This window comes from Fundulus heteroclitus, chromosome 14, assembly GCF_011125445.2.
Source record: "Fundulus heteroclitus isolate FHET01 chromosome 14, MU-UCD_Fhet_4.1, whole genome shotgun sequence".
NCBI classification, from domain to species: domain Eukaryota; kingdom Metazoa; phylum Chordata; class Actinopteri; order Cyprinodontiformes; family Fundulidae; genus Fundulus; species Fundulus heteroclitus.
The window spans coordinates 25,780,449-25,798,916 of NC_046374.1; the positions used below are offsets into that span (position 1 = coordinate 25,780,449).

Consider the following 18,468-nt stretch of genomic DNA (forward strand, 5'->3'; position numbering starts at 1 on the left):
AGCTGTTCCTGAGTAGAATTGACAGCAAAACCTAGCGACTGCATTTGTTCCTGCTGTGCGGCTATCTGCCGCCCGAACGTATCCGCTGGACTCTGGTGGCCGGAGCCTTCTTCTGTCATGGTTTTCAGATGACGAGCCCACATGCAGATACGAACGGGAGGCAATGCACAGTTTTAAGATTTTTATTAAAGGAAAACAGGCAGGTCTATGGACGGAACTACAGGTGACTCGGCTGGGTCAGAACGTCACGGCTGGAGAGTCTGTAAGAAAGAGCAAGTGAGTTCTTCTGAAATAAGAGCCAGGAAACTTGCTAGGAGTTACGCTGCTTACCATTAGGCTGGGCGGACCTAACCGGGAAGAAGTAGCGTCAGGAGAACTCTATGTGACTACTCAGATGGAGATAGGTGGCTAGTGGCTGAGGGCGGCAGATGTAGCTGGCGAGGAATCCGAGGCGACCTCATCGGCAGCGGTTGACAGATGGATTGACCAGAGTGAGCACAGAACCAACAGAACCCGGGAAAGGGGATCTCAGGCCTCGCTGGGTAACTTCCAGGAAGTATGAGGGGAGCGCCAGAGCAAAATCTGAGCAGACAGGTCTGCTGGTCTGTTTCTTCGGACGGGACGTCAAGACAGGTGAGTGCATCCAAGCACCAAAATCTGGAGCAACAGAGAGGTACAAAAAATTACTCAAAAAAGAAGAGTAACAAAAAAACTCACAAGCTGGTTTCCGAGAGTTGGGACAGAGGCCACGTCGTACCACGACTGGTTAAGGCTCCGGCGTCTTCCATCTGCCAGTGCTCTGCTTAAGAAGCCAGAGGAAGCCGCCTGCAACGAGCTGCAGGTGTGGACCACGCCTCCTCAGCCAACTAGACACACCTGAGGAGTAGAGTTAGAGCAGCCAACACAGAGAACCCTGACAGTAATAATCTCATAATAATATCCATTCATTTCATGCAAAATATTGTGTAAAATGAGCCTTTAGTAGTACCTTATTTGACAAACAATTAGCTTTTGAGCTCAACAGGATCAGGTCACAGACATTGTTTCTAGACACTGGGGGGAGTTTTTTCCAGCAAAGACATGATTAGGATCCCCTAATCAAGTTTTAGAATTACTCATTTATGAATCAAAACCAAGTGACTCAGATAATACAGCCAGATCGATGAGTAATTCTAACAAATTATAAGTACTGGTAATTGTAATATAACATAAATAGCTAAAAATAAATAGAAAAAGATAAATAATCAAGAGGCATGCTGTTATGAAAGTTATTCACACCCTGAAAGTTTTAGCTATATGTTGTTTTTGGTTGTTGTTTTCTTTAACGAAAACCTATTTTACATTGTTTAATTATCTTTGAGAGATGCCTGTCTCATCTTATATCAGAAACAGACGTCTTGGTTTATTGAATTTTTTTTTTTTTTTTTTTTTTTTTGCCAGATGAGAACATCATTTTAGTCTTAACAGTATATCAGGGTGGGATTTTACTGTGGTGTTGTTGTCAGGACAATATTCAGACAACACTTCTTTTAGTACACACACTTAACAGAACAGCTATGGTTAAGGTTTTCTCAGCAAACATTCTTCAACAGGAATGAGGGACTAATAATGGAATACACAGAAAGTTCAATGCTGGTGTTTACATTGTCCTGTCGTTGCCCTTGAGTCAATATGGGTGCATTTTATTGGTCCCTTTTACTTTATCCTCACAGGTTAAATAAATATCCTTATCAATTAAAGGAAAATGTGCTTTAATAAAATCCTAAAATGGTGTGTATTAAAGTAGATGTTTTATGGGGCTCCCGTAGCCTAACATGACTCAAAAACCTGTTGGAGAAGGGTTTTTTTTTTCAACTTTTTTCATCAGTTCAGCAGAATTGGACAGATGACTCCTTTCCCTGTGCTTCTTACGGTGCAGGAAGTTTATGGCTAAAGCTATTACGATTTCCAATTTCCAACTCTTTCTTAAAAAGTTAAAAAGCTTTTTAAGATGCTTCATTATAAACTTCTCAAGTCACCTCTTATCTACTTCGTTTCTTTTTCAGCTCCTCAAACTGCGGAAGGCTTCAAACCGTCAGCGCAAAATGACACCAGCATTACTCTGCAGTGGAATAAAGTTAACAACAACATCAGCTTTGTTTTACAATTTGATGGTATAGAGAGACCCATTAGTGCGCCTGTTGGAGATGGACTGGTAAGGTACACCATCACATCTCTCACTGCTGGAACTAAATACACATTCACTCTCTTCTCTGCGTACGAGAACGTCAGAAGCAGTGGAATCAGCATTGTCACAGTCACTGGTAAGATCCTCCTAATCATCATGTCATAAATCATTCCAATGCTTTTTTTCCTGCCTTTCCTTACAATATGTGGATCAAATTTTAAACTTAATTCCAGTGGCCTTACAGCACCATAATCTAAAGGTTTCTCAACTGGTTATAATGACCATTAAATGGGGCTATGACAACAATTTAAAATTTTCTGAGGTTTTTGCAGGTATTATATGCTCTGTGTTGCACTCAAACCGTGTGAATGTCAAAAGGGAAAACCAAAGGACCAGTCAGATCAAAAATCTGTTTGATGTTCTATGTAGGTTATCTTTCTACATCAGAATCAGAATCAGACATACTTTAATAATCCCAGAGGGAAATTACTTTTGTTACACGCTCCAGATATACAAACATTTCTATATATATATTTACAACATTCCACACAAAGTAATATAAATATATACATATATAAGTCAAAAAAATTATATATATACATATGTCTAACTATAGATCCAAATAGATCCAAAAAAGTGAAAAATAATACATAATTCTGTAAGGGATTATGAGATTATAAACATTGGACTGCAAGGTTGGTTACCATTGACAATACAGATAGACAACGGACTCTGGACACAGAGCCTGACATACATAGATTGGACAGAATGACTGATAAGGGGAAGATGTGTCAGCTTGGACACGTCTACATTATAGTATGATCTTCTCCACCAATGTGATGAATGTAACATTGATATCATACTGTGCATGCCCCCTGAATGGGTGTTCACAATGGGTTCTACTTATTGTCTGTGTGAGTAATGAACAGGACTCTCTGGCATCCAGAAATCTACCTGTCGCATTGTTGTGTATGAGAGTCCAGTACAGAAGCTGTAAACATCCTTCTGCCTTTTAAATTAAAAATCCCCACCGTGCCGTGGCCTATTTGGCTTTGTATTTCAGTCGAACTGTGTTGAAACCTGCCACGAGGTTAAAGCCTTTGGTCAGCTGACAACCACTAGCCATAACACCATAATAATGGATTTGTGACGGAGTGCTGCGCCGAGAAGAGAGGTGTAGCTGGAGGTGGTGTTTGACCGTTTTTTCAAATATGGTTGTTGCCCATCAGAGTGAAGTCACCTAGGTGAAGCTGCACACACCACACCCAACCTTTTTACTGAGGAGGGACATTTGGCCTGACAAAACGACAAGCTGACGTAATTTTTTTACATGAAATTCTCTGGAGAATTTACATATGCAGCATTATCAACTACATGAAATGGTTTATAAAGTGATGTGGTGGCAACTTGACGGTTAGTGTTACATGAAATGCTGGCATGGTGGTGATCTGCTTGTAATTCAGATTGGGTTTTTTTGCCCAGCTCCTTCAGATGCAAAAGGCTTCAGACCATCAGCACAAAATGAGACCAGCATCACTCTGAAGTGGAATAAAGTCAGCAGCAACACCAGTTTTGTTCTCCAGTTTAATGGCACAGAGACAAACATCAGTGCACCAACAGGAGATGGACCAGTAACTCACACAGTCTCATCTCTTACTGCTCGTACAAACTACACATTCACTCTCTTCTCTGTGTTTGAGAACATCAGAAGCAGTGGAGTCACAATCCCAGCTGCCACTGGTAAGATAAGCGTCATCTTTCAGTTGTCATTTCACAATTGATTCTGTTTATTGCTAATTAATTTATTAATGTTGGATCACCCAAATATTTTTCTTTCTTTTCATGTCAACATAAACTAACCTTTTCATAACACGAAACTTGTCTGACCAACAAACAGGTCCAAGTGAGTAAATAACTTTTTTTTGTCTTTTGTTGCTTTAGAAATAAAAAAATTCTTTCAGTTGCAGAGTTTAATTTCTTCTATAGAAGTAATTATTGAATTATGTTTTATGCAATTTAATAGGTTTTTATAATACTAGTTGTTAATAAAAACTATTTTATTGTGAATGTGTATTTTTTGTCAACAGACTATGTTTTGGCAATAACCATGAGGGTAGAGCGTCCCAGCACAACGTCAGAATTTGAGATGGAAGATGCTTTGGTAGAGGTGAGACTAATATCCCTTTCTTTTTTGATTCAATTTGATATTTATTACTTCATTGACCTTACTGATGTATATGTGTGTTCTCACATCCAGCTCCTCAGAAAATATAACCTGCCGCCACAGGCTTCGCTGAAAGTTGTTTCTTCAAAACCATGATATGATTGAGTAGACAAGTCATCAGCAACATTGTTGTGTTTCTGTTCACTAAAATATAATAAGCTAATTCAGATCATTTACTAATTTTGAAAGTTTGGATGCCTGTCAATCACAGTTTTTCTCAACTTTGTTTGTTAATCAAGACTTCAGTTAAGATTTTATGTTTTCATAAGTCATGTAAATACATATTTTATGATTTTTTTTATTGCTTTTAAATAAAGATTCGGGGTACTACCGTTTGTTTGATTTTGAAACTGTATAATGACTGTATAATGATACACACAAATCACTGGCCATGTAACTTTTGGACAGGCGTAAACAGGTGTAGCCTCAGTAAGCACGTGTGATGTTGCCTACAGAAGTCCAATGAATGTTCAGACACATGAAAAATTAGGGGAACATTGTCAACTGTTATATTAGGGATGTTTTCACACAAGCTATATTTCAGCGGTGGCGGATTGGGGGAATGAATGCATTCCCAGCATTACTCCACTTAGCCTGGTTTTCTCATCCACTACATCGGGACAGCGGCAGGACCGGATAAATGCCTCTTGTTTCGCTAAACTTTTTTACACTGAAATCGGGGACAGCTTTTGCCGGGGATAGGTCATCCAAAACGGGGTCTGTCCCTGTAAATCGGGGACGTCTGGTCACTCTACCTTAGATGATCTTACTGACCTGAAACTAATCCTTAACCTTTGCCTTGCTCTGCTTGATACAGTTTACAAAAATAAATCCTTAACATTGTTCTTTGTTTCTCTTCTGGCCAAGCTTGACATGTTACTCAGATGAAAGGATTGTGCCCCATCTATCGCTTTTAGACATATAATGGTTCAGTGTAAAAAATATGTAATCTGACTTTCGGCAGTTGGATGTAGCTCCGCTGAGTTCCACACGCTCTGTAGAACTAAATCCATCTGAAAGTCAAGTTAAAAATGTATTTCATAATGAATGCTTCAAACTATTTTATGGGAAACTGTATTGCTCCGAAGTAAAAAAAAAGGTGCACTAGAACATGAATTGCTGGATAATTTAAATATACCACAATTGACACCAGAACAGGCAAACATATTAGAAGGACCTATAACAACTCTGGAAATTGAAAAGGCCATCTCTGCATTACAATCTGGTAAATGTCCAGGTGCTGATGGATATCCTTTTAAAACCTTAAAAAGCAAAATTAGCTCATTATTACAACGAGTCTTTAATACTTCTCTAGAAAAATCAAAACTACCTGATACCATGTATGTGGCAAATATTATTGTAATCCCCAAAAAAGATAAAGACCCAGAACAATGTTCGTCATATCGACCAATTAGCCTGCTTGGTGTAGACATGAAAATTCTATCCAAGATCTTGGCCACTAGATTGGAAAATATAGTCCCCAACATAATCAATATAGACCAAGCTGGCTTTATAAAGGAGCGCCTATCATCAAATAATACTAGACGACTCATCAATATTATTCAACACCTTAACCAGACACAAATACCAGGAATCATTGTTTCAATGGATGCTGAAAAGGCCTTCGACCGTGTCGAATTGGAATATATGTTTGAAGTGTTGAGAAGATTTGGACTCAGAGAAAATTTTATAAATTGGATAAAACTTCTTTATAAAAAACCCACGGCATCGGTCTTGACAAATGGCCACTTATCTGCACCCTTCGGATTGAGCAGGGGGATGGCACAGGGAAACCCTCTCTCTCTGCTACTTTTCTCCTTGGCTATAGAGCCACTTGCAATTGCAATTAGACAAAGCAATGATATTAAAGGTATATTAATAGGAAAGAAAGTGTATAAAATATTATACGCTGATGATATACTGCCAACTCTGACAGACCCAGTGAAATCTATCCCGGCTCTTATTGATTGTGTCAACAAATTTGGTAAAATATCTGGGTATTGTTATGATATATTTTTCTGGGATGAACCCGGACACAGCACGCACACACAGAGTCAGTTCTTATGAGTGAGTTTTATTGAATAGTGTGGAAGATGGATGATGAGACCAGAGTCTTTCAACGGACGGAGGTGAAGGGTGTAGAAGCTGGCCGGCAGGAGGAGTGTGGAGAGACTGACCGGGAGGAACTCTGGAGCCGAACACTGGAGAGCAGAACATCTGAGCCGAGTGCTGGAGAGCAGAGCATCAGAGCCGAGCGCTGGAGAGCAGAGCATCAGAGCCGAGCGCTGGAGAGCAGAACCTCAGAGCCGTGCAGTGGAGAGCCGAACCTCAGAGCCGTGCACTGGAGAGCAGAACGTCTGAGCCGTGCAGTGGAGAGCAGAACGTCAGAGCCGAGCAGTGGAGGGCTGAACGTCTGAGCCGTGCAGTGGAGGGCTGAACGTCTGAGCCATGAAGTGGAGGGCTGAACGTCTGAGCAGAGCTCTGGAGAAAACAAACTGTCGGAAAGTCTTTGGGCTAACTGTAACAAGACCAGGTGAAAGGAGTCTTCAGGCTGACGGTAACAAACGGAGCTGACAAGAATACTGGCAGGGACTGAGCGGGAGTGAACGCTATGGACCGGCGACGGGAACAGAAAGAGGTGAGTCTTATAAAGCGGTGGAAACAGGTGGAAGCAGTTGTGGGTTAATTGCAGCCTGCCAGGTGAAACCGATCAGGCTGCGCAGTAACGAGAGAGAGGGAGAGAGGTTCAGCATGCAGCCAATAAGCTGCATCCTGACAGTTGTAAGGTAAATTACAGAAAATCAGAAGTAATGCCTTTAAATACTATTGACCAGGGAGAAACAACTTTCATCTAGCCATTTCGATGGGCTCCTGCAGGACTAAAATATCTAGGAATACACATTACACCTAGAACTAGCCAGCTGTACTCTATAAACATCCATCCTATCATTACTCATATTAAAGAAAAGTTGCTGAGATGGAAGAAGCTCCCCATATCTTTTTTTGGGGAGAGCTAACCTCATTAAGATCATAATTCTCCCAAAGATAATTTACCCAGTGTCTATGCTGTTTTTATTTATTAACCCTAAAGATTTAGCTGGAATCAATAAAGCAATATCAGAATTTATTTGGGTGGGCAGTGTTATGGAAATATAATCATATATATATATATATATAATAGTGTAGCTTAAAGTAATACAGATGTTAACTTTAACCCAGTAACCTAAAGAAATGGATGTGTGTGAAAAACAAAGGGTGCATGCAAACTTCAGATAGATACCAGGAGCAGGAAGCACCAAGGCCATATGACAGTCTTGTAAGTGATAACACTGTTAAAATGCTTGCATGAGGGTGTATGTTGTTGCAGTCAAACTCCCAGGAACCAAGCTAGGAGATAGATTATATTCAAAAGTCAAAGGTTAAGAAACAGATGTGTGCAGCAGACTGAATGTCTCATGTAGGTCCAGCCCCGCTTGGACTGTCTGTGTTAAAAGGGGGGGGGATAACGTGTATGTGTTGAGACAGGCTTCAGACACAGGCAGAGAACTTAAGGTATTCGATGCTGTGATAAACATGTAAGTGTCTCCCACTTTGGAATTCCAAATTGTAATAAATATATGTTTAACTGTTGTTTTTGCCTCTGAATTCACTGCCTTTTTTCTCTCTGTGCCAAATCTCCGACCGGGTGAGACGAGAAGGGGTGAGGGGCCGTTGGCTAAACGGGCCTCACAGGTGTCGGTCTCGAAAACTGGTGCCGTGACCCGGATTTTGGCTGTGAGTAAAAAGTCTGTTTGAATATTGGACACGAAGGAGGACCTTGCCATAAGCATCACGGGTCGACCCAAAACAGGTAAGGAGATTTTCTCTCCATTGGCAAACCTTAGTTGTGTAGGCAAAATTGAGTGATGCTTTTGGTTTTAGGGAATCTCTTCTCAAAATATCAGAGGCTGAACAGTACAAATAGGTTTAAATAGAATTTATGTTGAAACCGAGAAATGAGAGAATGAGAGTTATCTGTATGTCCACGTCGGAAAACCGTAAAATAAGATAGAAATGATAAAAGAGATAAAAGCTAAGAAGCCGTTAAGTTGTGAGGCTGTTGAAAAATAAAATAAAAGACAATAAAAAAGATAAAATTACAAAGATAAAAAATAGTCTCGGAAGTTGGTCGCTCCCTCTCCATGACTGACGAGTCTGGGGTTTTAACACTGAGGTGGAACGTTACCTCGGAGAAAGGGGACTCTCCAAAGAAACGTAGCGATAGGAACTGCCAAGAATACAAAACCATCTAAAAGTTGAGGCTAAGACAGCAAGACCTTTAAAGTGAGCTGTAAAATAAGATAAGAGATTAAAAGGGGCCCCAAGGGGACATTTATATTGTTCTCTAGCATCAGAACGGGGATTCTGATTGCACGACGATTAGACCGAGGTGGTATTTAAATGAATAGTTGGTTTCGTCGAGTGGAAGGGTATTAAAAGAAGACCCTCTGCGCGCGCAAGGCTGTCTGTCTTAAATGTTGTCTGTCCTGGTCGGTTTAACAATTTTATTTTGGTTTAAATGGGATCCATGGTTTGAATGATTAGAAGCTCTGGTGTGAGTCTGTCTCTCTGTGTGTGCGCGGCTTCGAAGTCTCTTGTGTGTGTGTGAGAACGGGTGGTTACGCATGCGTATGTGTGACTGTGAATAGCTTTGCACGTGTTCTTTTTGCGGTGGAAAAGTACTGAGTCAGAAAGCTGTGTATAGCCCGGATCATGGCGGGAGCTTTTGATCAGGAGTTTCAGGACGATGCATGGGGTTCGGCCCCTTGGAAGTCCTTGGGTGAACAAGTAGAGGCGCTGATGGTTTTTGTTGAAACGCATGAAAAGTTAGATAAAAAGACCCAGTCGGCGTGGAGGCAGAAAGTGCTTGGAGCCGTTACAGCAGAAGAGAAACGGCTGGAACACAGCGAACCCCTGGGCAAGTATTTGGTGAAACAATATGCTAAAAGTAAGAAACACCTTAATGATTGTATTCAAAGACAAAAATCTGTTGGTTTGTTGCATTTTGGGAAGCGTGATCAGGAAAACGCAGATAGAGAAGTTAAATCATGGGAAAAACTGTTGGTAATTTGGCAGGGTATTAAACATTTGTTTGAAACAAAAGAAGAAACAGTACAATCTCCTCCGCCATACAATATAAACACTACTTCTTCCGGATTGTATCCAGTTCTGGATGTTAGAGGCGGAGAATTAGTAATAGAACCGCTCCCGGCATATACTCCAAGGGGCGATATATGTTCAGATAATGCTCAACACCCGCATACGTCATTTAATGCACCACCCATATCCCTCACTCCTTTTAAGTCTTGTGAGCCTTTTCTCGCTCGAGCTGCTCGCGAGAACTCGTCTCAGTCTGTTAATAGGCCTTCTTCCCCGCCTACAGCCTGTCAGATGACGAAAGCAGGCCCTGAGGAGCATGCGTTGCACGCCCAGGAACCTGGAGTAAGACCGCCCTCTAGGGGCTGTTCTTCTGTATCTTCAGAAGACACACAACCAGCAACAGGTTTAAATCATGTTGATCTTAATAAAACAGGAACTAGATTACCAGCAGTATCAACTAATGTCAAGTTTAATAACCCATGTTCATTGGAGCCTGAGGTTAATGTAAAAATGTCACTAAAAGGGATTTGGCAGGAGGACAACGCCACTGATTTGTTAAATGTGCCACTGTTGGATTTCTCCTTACAGGGAGAAACGCATGCTGAAGGAGACATGGTTGATAATAATGGGTTATATCATTCTACTGAAGAAGCAGAATTTGCCAGGAGACAGAGAACACCACGCACTCGTGGTGTGGGAAGAAATTTAAAGGATAGCTTTCACAGCATGCATTCAATGACAACTCGTTCTCAAGGTCCCACTAGAGTGCAGATGCCTATATTACAAAATAATGTGGGCACAGAAAACTATGTCCCTTATTCATTTGGAGATGTACAAGCCCTGGTGGACAAATTGCCTAGTATTGCAGCTGGTGGCAGATTGTGGCTTGCCGAACTTGATAATCTAACTAAAGGAACTAAACTGGCTTTGGGTGATTTTAGAGCTGTTTTAGGCCGTTGTGTTCCTGCTTCAACTGCAGATGACATTGAATATGAAGCTCGAACATCCAATATTGGAGATGAAACTTTATTCTCTTCAGTTATCACTCGTTTGGGGAACGCAATTAGAGAACATTTCCCATTATCAACTCCTGCAGCGGTTCCCAAGTTTGACTGGGATCCCTTACAGCATCCAAAGGATTTCATTACTCAAGCTGAAGAGAGTTGGATTAAACACACAGGTGTAAATCCAAAAGGGGATAGTTCTAACTTGGGTGAATTATTCAGGGAAGCTGTCCTGAAAGGTGTGCCTCCTTTGGTGTCACAGCTGATGAAACAGAATCCTGAGATGCCTGGTTGTGAGTATGCCCGCTGGGAAAAACATCTTGTACACCATTTGCATGTTGCTCAGGATGTAGAGAAGAAGAAAAAACAAGAGAAAGAGGATATTCATGATCAATTAATCAAATTGCAATTATTAGATGCTAAACGGCAGGTGAATCAACGTAAACAAGAAAAAACTGAACATGTTATGGTTTCGGCAGTTGCATCACCTGGGGCTCCATCCCCGATGGGGACACCTCAGTTTAATCCAATGCAAGTGGGAGGGATCCCCCCTCCTGTTTTCTATCCTCCATGTAATTACAGATCTGCGGGTTCTGCGCGTGGATTCGGAGGGCGATTTGGTGGACGGCGTGGACGGTCAGGTTGGAACCGTGGTCTGAGAGCTCGAGGTGGATATGGCGGACCTGGGAGGGCACCTGTCGACATTTGCTTTAACTGTGGACAAGTTGGACACTGGGCAAGGGATTGTCAATTCCCACCAGGAGGTGAGATTGTGCCACCGAACCCTAATATGGCCCCGCCTCCACAAGGTCAGTACCCCCAGGTCGGAGAAAACTTTTATGGACAATTTTGACACATCCCTGAGAATAACTCCAGCAGCGTGAGTTCCGCAGACCCCATGCTGCCAGCGAAGGTTGGAGAAGAACACATGAACTTTTTAGTCGACACTGGAGCTACATATTCCACTATAATCAATCAGCCATCTGCCTCTTTGCTGTCGACTAAGACTGTGTCACTAATGGGTTTCTCAGGGAAGGAACAGTGTCTGCCGATGACTTTACCACTTCCGGTGAAAGTTGGAAACCAGAAACTGCATCATTCATTCGTATGGTCTCCATCTACACCTGTCAATTTGATGGGAAGAGACTTGTTGGTTAAACTGGGAGCCGCAGTGCTTTGTGGACCTCAAGGTTTGACTGTTACCTTTCCAGACGGTTCTTCTCTAGCATGTGGTCACACTTTCCAGGATGGACAATATCTGGTTCGGCCCGTGGGGGAAGAGTTTGCTGACATCTACTGGGGACTCTTAACAGAACCTGCTGAAGCTGGTGTTCTCTCGGTGTTCCAGCTGTGGAAGCCTTGGATTCAAAGCCTAAGTTCCTACCTGACTCCACCTGATCCTCCACACGTCACTCTGTTCTACAACAGAAATCACGCAGATTGGTATGAGGAATCATTTGCTGCAGACCTTGAAGGTAACACATGGACAGTCACATCTAAGAACATATATGTGGCCCCTGAGGGGGTGGCAGCCGCAGTGATGTTAACTCCTGAACAACAGCAATGGTATATGATGTCAGATGAAGCATTTCCTCATATTTCTCTTTCTCTCCATTCTGAGCGACAGGCCAGTGAATTAGGAGGGATGGTTAAGCGTTCCCTCCAGACTACTGATTGGGCACCGACCAGCGTCCCAGGTTTGCTGTTTTCAACTTCCACTAACACATATCAGATTGTTTGTGATGTCTCTGACAAAGTTCTTTTGAAACATGAGCTTTTGACTCGACACCATGGCAGGGAACGTACCGACCATCATAAAGCAGCAGAGATGTTGGATGCTCTCCCATCACAACTCTGGGCAACTAGTCCCACGGATGTGGGATTAGTTTCATGTGCTCCAGTTTCATTTCAGGTTGCGACTGACTCTCCTATTTGGGTGAATCAGTATCCACATAAACCTCAAGCGGAGGAAGGCATTGCTGACACCATCGCGGGCCTTTTGACAGCTGGAGTTTTAGAACCCTCTGTATCAGCCTGGAACACACCCATTTTGCCGGTGGAAAAGAAACAAACTGGTAAATATCGCATGGCACATGATCTTAGAGCTGTAAATTCTGTTTTGAAGACACCTACAATCCCTGTACCTAACCCATATGTGGCCATTTCCAGTTTGGAGCCCTCTCAGCAGTGGTACACATGTATCGACTTGGCGAACGCATTTTTCTGTCTTCCTTTGGCTGAAGAATGCAGAGACGTTTTTTCATTCACTTATAAAGGTCGCCAGCTGCGTTACACCAGACTGCCACAGGGATTTGCCCTATCACCAGGTATCTTTAATCAGGTTTTGAAAGATGTTTTGCAGACATGTCCTCTGCCAAGAAACACCACCCTTATTCAGTACGTGGACGATCTGCTGTTGGCTTCACCAACTGCTGAGATCTGTCTTCAGGCTACAGAACTGGTTCTGAGACACCTCCATGAACATGGGTTCAAGGTCAGTAAGGATAAACTGCAAATTGCCAGAAAACAGGTTTCTTTCCTGGGCCGTGTCATCTCCGCAGGAACAACCAGCATGTCCTCCAGTCATAAACAGAGCATTTTGTCACATCCTAAACCGCTGCGCGTGAAAGACATGCTGTCTTTTCTGGGATTGACTGGTTACAGCCGTAACTATATTCCCGGCTATGCAGACCTGACGCAGCCTTTGAGGGACCTCGTGAAGGCGCAAGGTATGAGAAAACTAAATAATGTTTTGATTTGGACTCAGGAAGCGGAAGAAGCATTTGTTCTGCTTAAACAACGACTTGCATCTGCTGCTGAATTGACTCTTCCAGACTACTCTATCCCATTTTTTCTTGATGTTTCTGCAACCAGATTTGCTTTAAATGGCATCTTGTTTCAGAGAAGAACAGGTGAGAGAAAAATTTTGATGTATATATTGGTCATGTTGGATAACGTGGAAAAACGTCACCCCCAATGTACACAATATGCAGCAGCAATAGCCAGAATGATTCAAAAGACTGCACATTTAGTCATGGGACACAGTCTAACCATTTTGACAACTCACAGTGTTGTGGCTTATGTGAATTCACAAAGCTTCACTATGACTGCACTCAGACAACACAGGCTGTCCAAAATTTTGGAAGCACCCAACATCACATTTACACATGAAGGTGTGAACATGGCAGATGGCATGACGGATGGCGAACCTCATCAATGTGAAGAATTGGTTTCCAGGATGGAGAAGGTGAGACCAGATCTAGAGGCTAGTCCTATTGAAGGCCCACAGGTGAGACAGTTGTTCACAGATGGCTGTTGTTTCAGACATGAAAGTGAAGGACTCAGGGCAGCCTATTCTGTTGTTGAACGAATAGGCTCAGGATTTGTAACAAGGAAGGCAGAAAGGTTACAAGGACCTCAGTCAGCGCAGAGAGCAGAGCTAATAGCGGTGATTGAGGCATTAAAGTTGGCAGAACATCAGGAGGTAAATGTATATTCAGATTCAGCATATGCCACAGGTGCAGTTCATGTGGAGTTATGTCAGTGGTTGAGAGCAGGATTTTTGACAGCGGGGGGTAAACCTATAAAACACGAGATAGAAATGAGAGAGCTGGCCGATGCTTTGTTATTACCGGCCAGAATTGCCGTGATAAAGTGCAAAGGACATGATAACAGTAATTCAGCCATTGCATTAGGGAATCAGGCTGCAGACCAGGCTGCCAAAGCAGCCGCTGGATATGCGCCTCAGATGATGATGGTGACGGTGGAAGATGACCTGAGAGAAGAGTTGAGCATGAGTAACATTAAACTGTTGCAGAGCAGAGCAGCTCCGGAGGAGAAGAATATGTGGAGGCTCAGAGGAGCCTCAGAGCAGGAAGGTTGCTGGAGAGGGCCAGATGGCAGACTGGTTTTTCCTCCAGGTTTGAAACAGAAGCTTTTTTCTGAGGCACATGGTGTTGGACATGTGGGTGTCAGACAGATGATGGACAACCTGAACCATTGGTGGCATCCATTTATGTCAGATATGGTCAAACATTTTGTAAAAAGTTGTTCACTGTGTGGGCAATTTAACTCAAAGAAGACTTTGAAACCTTTGCAGGGCAGATTTCCTTTGATCACAGTTCCTGGGAAGGAAGTGATTCTTGATTATACGGACATGGTGACCCCTGCTGGTGGTTTTAAGTATTTGTTGGTGTGTGTGGACGCTTTTACAGGATGGCCAGAGGCCTGGCCTGCTAGAAGAGAGGACAGCAAAACTGTGATAAAATGCCTCATTAACCATTACATTCCCAGGCACGGGTTCCCTGAAAAGATCAGGACTGACAATGGAACCCACTTCAAGAACCAGGACCTGCAACGAGTGGAGTCCAGTTTAGGGCTCACACACAGGTTTGGCACTGTGTATCGCCCCCAGTCGCAGGGCAAAGTGGAGAGAATGAACCAGAACTTGAAGAATAAGTTGGCTAAAATCTGTGCGCAAACGAAACTATCATGGGTTGATGCCTTGCCTCTCGCTCTGATGTCAATCAGGTCTTCGGTTAATTCAACCACAGGATTTACTCCTTACGAGCTGGAGACGGGAAGAAGCTTTCCTGGGCCCCAACGTCGACCACCGGGAACTGCAGACGACCTGCAGAGTCTGACAAGTAAGGAGTACTTCTCACAGTTGCAGGCTGTGCTGGAGGCGTACACCAAGATCCGTGGACATCCCAAGGAAGGAGAAAGAGGAACGCCACCTCCCGACGTCGACTGGGTTTGGCTCAAGGTCATCAAAAGAAAGTGGTCAGAGCCGAGGTTCACGGGACCCTTCAAGGTGATCGAGAGAACCTCACATGCGGTGAGGTTGGGAGGAAAAGGTAATACGTGGTTTCATTGGAGCCAGTGTGCACCAGCAGCAGAACCTCAGAGGTCGTTGACGGAGGTTCAGGAGGTTTAAAGGAGCGGATCAGCTGATTGGGCTCAGTCAGCTGTGTATAGAACCAGACTCAGGGTCATAATAAAATCCTCTGGTTCTTGACACCACGGGCAGTCTACCAGTGTGTTGAAGTTCCTACCTGCAGATTCATCACGTTGTATTGAGTGGCTGTGGGACGCCACCCTTCTTCTACGAACGTCTGGAAGAAAGAAGTTGATGTCATTGTAAAACAAAAACAAAAAAAACCGAAAACCTTGTAATCATTTGCGGTTTTATATGCTTTTTATCTTTCTAGCTTTAAATATAACAGATGTTTTGGTCTACTTTTTACAATATTTTTTGATTTTATATTTCTATAATATTTGACTTGTTTGGACTGGTACACAGTCATTAGGTTACATTTGCCGGTGAAGGACCTTTGTGGTAAGCTGGTAATAGTTTTAGGATTTGTTTGATCTTACAAGGGGGTTGTTTTTGTTTCATTTTTTTGTCATAACCTTCTTTTTCAGGTGTGGGGGCCAGTGTACCCTTGGTCTATAGATTCTCCTTTTTAATATATATTTTTTAGGATATTCCGGTTTTTGTATGAAGTTAAACATGGGGCAGAAATTGGGTACTGGATTGGTTCAGCGGCAGCTGACGTTGGGTTTATGGGTTTTACTTCTTATGTTGTGCATGCTTGTTTTCAGCATTGTTATTCGAGGAGCAGGTGCTGCTGATCCTATCAGGCGTCAGGAGCGGGCCATTCAGGATACAGATGATTGTCTGACTCAACATCGTGGTATTGAACTGCATTACACTTTGGGTACAAGGATTGTATTTGAATTCGATTTATGCTCAGTGGTAGATTGTGGTAGTGACCCATCAGTCTGGCAGGACTCTGATGTTTATGCTTGTGTGTCTCCGAAGGGTATTCCAGAACCTCCTTCTCGTTGGTGTTACTACTGGGTTTATATGAGATGGCATACCGGAAATAAGGCTGTTCCGGTTCGCCATGGTGGGTTTGATAAATTATTACAAGAGGCATTAACCATTACTAGAGGTTCTCATCGGGTGGAACCAGGTGTTAATCCTATTATCCTGACCATTTCTGGGTTGAACAATAATCCTTATTTTGGGGCATACACTGGGGTTTATTCTGCATTTAATAGTGGAGTTAGTAAGCCCAAACCTTGTAGTATTAGTCCGTCAGGCTTTTATCTTGTTCTTGGAGCAGGTTCACCGAATGACGGTCCTGTTGGTTTGCTTAAACTTTCTCTACATCATGCGACTACTTCTGGTGAACTGATTAGTTCACCAGAAAGGGGGAGAGACTTATCCTTTTCAGGAGGACCTAATGTAGATTATAATAAATTGACCCCTGGTAACATTCTTAAGAGTTCTACAGGGGATAGGAGACGTAATTTGTGGGTTTCTTGGATGGCTCAGACTGCCAGACAATATACGGCTGAGAGCTGTGTAGCATGTGCCGCAGCTAGGCCAATTTTAACAACAGAACCAGCACCTTTGTTTCCTTTTGAGGATCCTACAGGATATAATTGCATTTTAGGGTTGACAAAAGGCCGCTCGGTGGGGTGTGAGTTCTATCATGATCTTTTCCCACCTATAAACAACAACACTATCCCTGGGCCATTTACTCCTGGTAATCAAAATAAGCAATATGTGTGTTTTAATTTCACAGGGTGGGGGATAGAAGTTACGTCCAGGGTAGGAGTAATTCCACCTGAATGGTGTCAATGGGTGTTTCCTGTGAAAGATATAGCAACTTGGGCAAGAGCTGGTTTGTATTATTATTGTGGCGGAAAACAGTTGTTTGTCCGGATCCCTTTTGACTCTGTGGGTGTGTGTGCCATGGTAAGGTTGGTGGCACCACTGTTGTTAATGGGACCGGGTTTAAATCAGGAACACTTGTTACATAGAATTAAGCGTAGTTCTGATTTTGATTTGGCACGTAATTCTCCTACATACATAGATTCGATCGGGGTCCCCAGGGGGGTTCCCGACAGGTATAAGTTGGTAGATCAGGTTGCAGCAGGTTTTGAATCCATATTCCTTTGGATTACTCCTAATAAGAATGTTGATAGAATTAATTACATACATTACAATGTGTTACGTTTGTCTAATCTGACTAGAGATGCAGTTGAGGGGCTAGCTGAACAATTAGCTCCTACCTCTCTTATGGCTGTTCAGAATAGGATGGCACTGGATATGCTTTTGGCGGAAAAAGGGGGTGTTTGCGCCATGGTTGGAGATATGTGTTGTACGTTTATTCCTAATAATACAGCACCGGATGGCTTGGTGACTAAAGCTTTAGAAGGTTTGAGGACTCTGAGTAAAACGATGCATGAACAATCAGGAATAGATAATCCTTTGGATAAATGGCTGACACAGGCTCTGGGTAAATGGAAGAACTTAATTCTTTCTATGATGCTTTCTCTGTCAGTATTTTTGGCAATTTTGGTTACGTGCGGCTGCTGCTGTGTCCCCTGTTTGAGAACTCTCGCTGTTCGCTTTATTGTCACTACTCTTGAAAAGGGCACAGTTTCCTCGTCTTCTCCCAATAATCAGATGTTACAGGTGGGGACAGAACCTTCTCTACAGGATGTGAGATTGGAGTTGGTTCAGTATCATGGGGTGATATAATGAGATTTTTCCGGTATTATCCTGTTTGATTTTCTGTTGTTCTATGCAGATATATTGTTTTGCATGTGTTTGATTTTGTGATACTGCCTTATTAGTTACTGCGGTATGTTTTTTACATTTTTATGCTGATTATGAGTTACTCATTTAATTTCTTTTGATTTATTTCACTGTGTTGATTTTGATGTGTTTGACTTGCTAAGGTTAATTTTTGCATGCTTTGTTTTTGATGTTTGCTCCAGTGTGTTTCTCAGATTCACAGGGGTGTTTTTTCTGTGTCTCATATTCTTAGTTTATGCTTTTATATTTAGTACCTGCATTTTTGTGTGGACTCTCTTTGTGAGAGTCCAAAAGGGGGATTGTTATGGAAATATAATCA

General features: G+C 42.6%; 1 protein-coding gene across 1 annotated transcript in view; it reads left to right on the forward strand.

Moving 5' to 3' along the window:
- Window positions 1-5,004, forward strand: part of LOC105923925 (tenascin-X) — a 79,098-nt gene extending 74,094 nt beyond the window's left edge. The window contains exons 22-26 of the mRNA XM_036146613.1: window positions 2,046-2,303; window positions 3,650-3,907; window positions 4,065-4,070; window positions 4,255-4,334; window positions 4,425-5,004. Of these exons, the coding sequence (XP_036002506.1) occupies window positions 2,046-2,303; window positions 3,650-3,907; window positions 4,065-4,070; window positions 4,255-4,334; window positions 4,425-4,487 (665 nt within the window). The 3' untranslated portion in view covers window positions 4,488-5,004. The remainder of the gene's footprint in view (window positions 1-2,045; window positions 2,304-3,649; window positions 3,908-4,064; window positions 4,071-4,254; window positions 4,335-4,424) is intronic.
- Window positions 5,005-18,468: the final 13,464 nt, after the last annotated feature.